This window comes from Protopterus annectens, chromosome 1.part1 (assembly GCF_019279795.1).
Source record: "Protopterus annectens isolate FY-2018-M chromosome 1.part1, PAN1.0, whole genome shotgun sequence".
NCBI classification, from domain to species: Eukaryota; Metazoa; Chordata; order Ceratodontiformes; family Protopteridae; genus Protopterus; species Protopterus annectens.
In genome coordinates this window covers 1,057,890,148-1,057,897,706 of record NC_056726.1, presented here as the reverse complement: position 1 = coordinate 1,057,897,706, position 7,559 = coordinate 1,057,890,148, and the positions used below count along the sequence as shown (strand labels likewise).

Here is a 7,559-nt window from a genome sequence, read left to right as displayed (position 1 = left end):
ACCTTGTTTAAAAAAAAGCACTATAGGGATGGCAACAGCCTTAGCCAGTATACAGAATCCCAGGGGCGACAGGTGCAGGCCATCTCTGGCAAAGCATCGTGGTCTGTCGACCATGTCGTCCTAGGCAGACAGATACTGGATCCCCTTAGAATGACACCAGAAACTTAGCCAATTGTTGAAGTCAATAATTTTGTCCTTGTACTGCAGTATCATTCTGGGCAATGGCAGGATGCTTCTCAGGGCTAGGGTCATACCTGCCTGGGCTACAAGATCGGTGAGCTCTTCCATGTGTCTTTTCTTGTAGTCCAGGGAGGTATGTCTCAGGTCATTCCCACCAACAGGGACAATGACAGAGTCATATTTGTACTTGTTGTGGAGTGACCTGAGTGCATGCATTATGTGGCAGATCCTGGCACACGACAGGCAGCTGACAGCAACCTTCTCCTTGTTTAGCCTGGCGTGTGAGACATCAGTGTGCCTCACTATAGAGTCACATATTACTAGTGTGTTGGGTACATTATTTTGCCTCATGGGCTGTGGTTTATTGGCACACTGAGTCTGTGGGCTATGTGTCATTTGGGTTGTGTTGGGGGGTGGAGGTTGCTTGTGTTTCTGCTTTGGAGGTCTCTGTTACTTGAGCAGATTATTATTGAGAGGCTTTGCAAATGTTTTTGTGTTTCTATGTGTGGATGTTGGTGGTGTAGGTTTAGTGGAACTATGTGATGAGTGTGGTGTGGTGCAAGTGTTTACCTTCTACTCTTGACTGTCAAATTCAGTCTTGGTTGGTGAGAGCTTTACCTCCAGTTTGGCTAGATAAGTACATCTCTCACAGGTTATAGTGCTGGGTGGTAGGAAGAGAGGGTTGTCTGTGTACATGAGGCAATTGCTACATTGTCCCAATATGCCCAGATGTTTAAAAATCCTGCTTTCCACTCAGTTGTGCAGTAAAATTCAGAGCAATTTCTTCATGAGTTGCTCTGAGATACTTCTGGAGTTGGAAGATATCCAGCTGTATTACATGAAAAAAAGTAAGAGATGCAGAGTTGTAACTGATTACTAATTATGTTTACTTACAATTAATAATACTATACTGTGTGATACTAATATTACACCAATCATATAAGTAATCTGTGCTTTCTTTTATTGTTAGCGCGTTTAACCATTATTAATGTATTCTATGGGAAAAGTGGTGATGACGTTTTCAGGGAATACAAAGAGTATACTGTTTGTCAGCTAATATATGCATTTCTTCCATGAGAAAATGCTATAAAATTATTATGCTTCAATACAGCTTTCCAGAAGTTATGAGGAATTTAAGTTACCTCAGATCACTATAGTTATATTGGTGTTGCATCCCTAAGTTATTTCCATTCAGGACGGATAATTAATTTCAGGTTGACTACTTAAAGTAATACAAACCACTCCTAAACTGTCACATTACTCATGTCAAAACCAGGATGTGTTATTAAGAAGACAAGGAACCAAGAAACGGAAAATGACACGCCTGCAAAGTGTGGCACATTTCCAGACCTAGGAGATAAGACATAACTGTAGGTATTCCACCTCATCCGTCAGCATTTATCCTGTTTACGAAGTTTCAGCCTAAATTGTTGTGTGATATTTGCTTCAGAGAAAAATGGTAAAGTGTATTTTGCATGCTGTGACTCTGCAGCAATTTTATTTATAACTTTTATTTATGTATTTAATACAATTGTATAGTTCATCGTTTATAAAATGCTATGGGTTTATATAAAATCTTTCAACAAAGGTTAAAAAATCTTTCTGTATTGATGACTGAACTACAGTAATCAGCTTTTCTAGAATAATGTTAGGAAAATAAAATGCCTTCACTGCATTTCTTTGATCAGTACAGTCTTGAAAATCATATGCTCATTCTAGCTAGAGTGAAAAAAGTGACTGCAGGACTGCCGTATGTGTTGTTCTCGGAGCTTGTTTTCTCAGTGTTGAGTGACTGTGAAGTTGGTATATACAGTATAATGTAATGTAATATAATATAATATAACATAATATGTTTGGGGTAGGTGAAAAAGTGTTTGTTCTTGTTTCCAATTGTCCCATTACTTTGTATGCAATGGGTAGCTTTCACTGTTGTGTCATGGTCATACAATAGAAAAAATTTGTGTGCAGATATATAACTAATAAGAAATATAATATAACATAATGATCACATGATCATGTCTGTACTTCATCTTTGCTTTAAGAGTCTGTAATGTAAAAACACTGCACTTGCACTTAAATATAAGGTCTATGATTACATGTTGGTACTTTATTTTTGTATTAAAAGCCTGTTAACCTTTCTACATGGGTTTCCTAAACTTTGTCACCTCGATTCTTATTATAGATTGTTCATTACTCTGTAACTGCTTGGAGCTTTTCTCCCCAGGACTCCACTGAAAATGGACACTAGCTGTCCAACCGGACTACCCTGGTAAACAAATGTTGAATAAATAATAAAATTAATAAATAAATAAGTGAACACAGACAGAGCACATTAGCTAGTTTAGTCTAACCTACTATCTGCAAATGTTTAACGACATGAAAGTGAAGAAAGATGCTTAAAGTCTGATGTTCATATTTCTTTTCATTAATTTTGGATGAGAGCAAATCCTGACAAACTTATTTCTAAAAGATTATATGAGAGTGAAGATTTCTTTTTCAAGCAGAGAAAACTGATGGAGTCTTTTCAATAAATATGGGGAAAATAATGAGACAGAATAGTGAAGGTATGAAACATGACATCTAAGAAAGTGTTTTGACAAATGACATTAAAACGTTAGCCATAGAAATGATGGAAGGCAAGGAGACAATGAGTGAAAATGGAAGCATTTGTACTAGCCGTGAAGAGAGTACAGGTAAACTGCTGCATAATTAATGCACAGTTGTAAACAAGCAATGTCAGTGTTGGCACTGCAGTAAAGACATTAACTAACACTTAGAAACACAGACCTGCCACTCTTCCAGATGTAAGGTGATTATAATTGGTCTGTGGGAAAATTGGTGATGACATTTACAGGCACTAGATGAACCCAGACTGAATACACAGATATAAATATATACATATGTATGTGTGAATGTATGTGTGTAGATATGTACATATAATATAATAACACTATGCTTGCACTAAGGAAGAACCTAAGCACATGCAACAAATAACACTGTTTTTTGTATGGGGCAAGCCACACTGCACCCTACACGCCGCTTACTAATTATATATACTAACTCTGAAACACACACAAATATATCTATCTATCTATCTATATATATCTATCTATATATATATATATATATATATATATATATATGTATGGGTCACCTTCATTTCACCTAAAGTTTATTTGCCCGACAGAAATTTCAGGCAGCCCAATTGCCTGACAGTTCACTTGCCCCCCACACCCCCTAACTATATATTCTAACTCCAGGGTCGCACTTCAGTGGGGAAATGGACATATACATTTTTACTTGCCTTTTTCTAATTGTTGGAGAAATGAACTGTCAGGCAAGTGAGCTGTCAGGCATTTGGGCTGCCTGAAATTTCTGTCGGGCAAATGAAGGTCACTTATTTATTTATTTATTTTATTTTACATTTGTTAACCGGGCTAGTCCAACTGGATACATGTCCATTTTCAGTGGAGGCCCGAGGAGAAAAGCTCCACTATCTAATGCATAATAACAAAAAAAATACATTCAAAGTACATAGGTAATTTAAGACGCAACTAAAACAGGGATTTAAAATTACATAGGGAATTAAGACACAAGTAAAACAGGCATATAGGCTTTCCTTTCAGTAAGCTTTTCAGCTTTTCCTTATACATATATATATATATATATATATATGGTTCCACTTCAGAATATCGAATTACTGACAACTCGAACTTCATAGGGTCGGGACCATATGATCAAGTTTTCAGTAACTCAAAATTACGAAGTGAAATAAAAAAAAAAAAACATCATTTAGGCTCATAGGTTTATAGGTATGTACTAGGCCATCTGCCCGAAGGCATTTATAAGCCTAGCCAAAATGTGCTGGCTTTCACCACCCCCTTAGATTAGTTCCCTGTGCCTCAGTCCTACAGAGCCACTGAAGTGACCCCCGGGGTAAACTTTCTGTTTCCCATCCACTCGTCAAGGTTTCTTTTGAAGAGTCTTAGCGAGAAGCTCTGCCTAATGTAGACTGGAATCTTGTTCCAAAGCATGGGAAATCTCTGGGACAGGAATCTATCCCTCCAGCATGTCCTATTTATTATCGTCGTGAGGTTTAGATCCCTAGAACATGTGGCTCAAGTGGATATGGGTTTCTTTAGGTGGAGCATGGCCATCAATTCTGGGTTGGACATGGCCTTGTACGTCAGGCAGAGACCACCTCCGAGTAGGCGGTATGCAACCGAGTACAGCTGGAGTTTCTTCAGTCAAGCTGCATAGGGCATCTGTTTGAGGCCAGTGATCCTCTTGGTGAGGTACTTCTGTGGTCTTTCCAGCTGCTGCATGTGTCTTGTAAGGTACATCCCAAATGGGCGTTGTACTCTATGATGGGTGTGATGAGTGATGAGAAGAGGGGCACAATTACCTCTTTTGATCTGGATGCAAACCCTTTTGTTGATTAGGTGGGCCACATAGAAGTATTTTCTAAAGACTTTGGCAATCTTGTTATCAAAAGAGAGATTACTATCTGCTTGGGTCCCCAGATCCCTTAGTATGTCTTCTGTATTTAAGGGACTATCACATATGTGGTAGTTTGTGGGTACTTTGTTTTTTCCAAAGGGGATGACTATGCACTTTTTGGCATTAAGCATGAGGCCATGATTTTGACACCAGGTATCTGTCCCAGTGAGACCTTTATGGAGGATGTCTGTGTCAGCTAGAGAGTCAATTATAGCCTCTAGTTTGCAGTTGTCTGTGAACTTGGTCACCCCGAGTCTTCCTGTGCTTGTCTGTAACTCTGAGAAGTATATGCCGAACAGGAGGGGTCCTAGGACTGATCCCTGGGAAATTCCACTTCTAACCGGTTTTGAGTAGGACCTGGCTCCTGTAACTCTTTCCATGTGGGTTCTGTGCGTGAGCCAGTTGGCAACCCATCTCGTGATTTAGGGGTTTATGTTCAGGCTGGTGAGTTTGCCTAAAATACCAGAATGGGGAATGGTGTTGAAGGCTTTTGCAAGGTCTAGGTAGGCTGTGTGTACCACCTTTCCCTCATCTATAGCCTTGGTACCTGGCTCAAAGAAGTCCACCAGGTTTAGTAGGCATGATTTGCCCTTAACAAAGCCGAACTGGGTAGGATCCAGTGTTTGGAAGTTTCTAATGTCTCTGTTAATGAGTTCCATGATGATGCACTCCATAGCCTTGCAGACCAAGCTAGTCAGGCTTATAAGGCGATAGTTCCTGGGGTCTATTGTAGCACCACCTTTGTGGAGCAGAATAACTATTGCTGTACACTACTCTATGGGTATGTAGCCTGTGGAAAGGCTGAGTTTGAACAGTGTGTTTAGATGAGGGGTTAGTTAATCTCTGAGCTTGTGTAGGATGCAGCCTGGGACACCGTCCGGTCCTACTGATGCTGTGTTTTTGGCTTTGGAGAGGGCTGTTTTAACCTTAGTGTCTGTGATTTCAGGGGCTCTACATTCTTCTGGTATGCTTATGGGCCCTTTTGGGGGTGAGAGTGGGGTGAAGTTTGCACTGAAGCTGTCTGCCAGGATGTTGGCAATATCAGTTGGTTCAGTGTATTTTGTGCCATTCTGCACTATCTCTGAGCAGATCTGAGAATTGCCACTTAGATTCTTGACATAGCTAAAGAATGCCTTGTGGTTATCTTTGGAGTCCCTGGCAATTTTTCTTTCAAAGTTAGCCTTGGATGATTTTAAGAGGGTCCGTGGTTTTTTGCTGATACTCATCAGGGATGTCTTACCTTCTTGGGACTTTACTCTTTTCTGTACTAGTTTCCTCCTTCTATTGTATAGCTTGTTTATGGCAGGGGCCCACCAGACTGGTTTCCTTTTCTTGGAGGAGTGAGTCTTGGTTTTGCTTGGGATAGTACGATCCATACATTCGTGTAGGTGCCTGTAGAGTGCAATAGTAAAGGATTTTGCAGCCTGGACATCATTATCCTTTAGCATGGGGGCTTTGAAACTTTCCACCTTGATCTTAAGTAACTTGAAGTTTGCTTTTGAAAAGTTTTTCACAGTGGTTTCCATGACTGGGGGTGGTAGCAGAATGTGGATATCCACAGTGATTAGTTTATGGACAGATCTAACCAGTGAGGGGTTGACCTCCGGTGTGGAACACCGGTCACCCATGTTGGTGATGACCAGGTCAAAAATGTTATCACCTCTGGTGGGGATGTTGACCAGCTGATTCAGGGTGTTTGCATTTATAAATTCTAGGAAATATTGGGCAAAGGTGTCAGCACTTGAGTAGTTCTCCCAGCTAATGGTTGAGTAATTAAAATCACCCAATATTAGGGTGTTTGGTAGGACCTTTATGTTTCCCAGAGTTTCCAGGAACACGGAATGGGGGTCCTTGGACATGGTGGGTGATCTGTAGCAAGCTACAATTGAATTGCAGTTTTGTCCATTGTTGTTTGCAAATGGATGATCTATGAAGCATCGTGCTGTGCCACTAACCTGGATGTGTTGGTATCCTTGATGAATATGGATATGCCCCGACCATTTTTATTTCAGTTTGGGTTCTGTGGCTGAAATGTATGGTATGAGTTGTAGCCTGGTAATGCTGGGGTGCCCTCTGGAGCCTTAAATCAGGTTTCTGTTACTGCACATATATCGATTTTCTCCATACTGAGGAGTGCCTTGAGTACGTGCATTTTGAGGTTTAGACTTATGGCACTGAGTAGCATTACCCTCAGTTTTTTTGTTACTTGTGCTATTTACGGTGGTGGGTTTGTCTTTTGAGCCTTGCCTAAAAGTGGCACTATGGTGGTGGCAAGACCCTTGGCCAGTATTTGAAAGCCTAAAGGTGACAGGTGCAAGCCATCTCTAGAGAAGCAGCGTGGCTTGTCGAGCATGTCATCCCAGGAGGACAGACACTGGATCCCCTTTGAATGACACCAGAAGATTAGCCAATTGTTGAAATTGATTATTTTTTATTTATACCATGGTATCATTCTTGGTGAGGGCATGATGCTACTCAGGGTCAGGGTCATACCAGATTGAGCTACGTGATCAGAGAGCTCTTCCTTGTCACTTTTCATGTATTCCAGGGAGGTAAGGCTCAGGTCATTCACACCAACATGGACAATGACAGAGTCATATTTGTACTTGTTCTGGAGTGACCTGAGTGCTTGTGTTATGTGACGGATCCTGGCTCCTGACAGGCAGCTAACAGTAACCTTCTCCTTGTTCAGCCTAGTGAGTGGGACATCAGTGTGCATGAATATAGAGTCACCTATTACTAGTGTGTTGGGTATGTTATTTTGCCTTAAGGGCTGTGATTGTGTGACACACTGATTTTGTGAAGTATGTGTTTCATGGTTTGGGTTCAGGGGTGGAGGTTGCTTGGATGTCTGGTTTGGAGGTTTCTGTTGCTTTTAC

General features: G+C 40.7%; 1 protein-coding gene across 2 annotated transcripts in view; it reads left to right on the top strand.

Moving 5' to 3' along the window:
• Positions 1 to 1,548: 1,548 nt before the first annotated feature.
• Positions 1,549 to 7,559, top strand: part of LOC122808913 (calhepatin-like) — a 375,655-nt gene continuing 369,644 nt past the window's right edge. For both annotated transcript variants that reach the window (XM_044080050.1, XM_044080040.1), the window contains exon 1: positions 1,549 to 1,639. In XM_044080050.1, the coding sequence (XP_043935985.1) occupies positions 1,637 to 1,639 (3 nt within the window). In that variant the 5' untranslated portion in view covers positions 1,549 to 1,636. The remainder of the gene's footprint in view (positions 1,640 to 7,559) is intronic.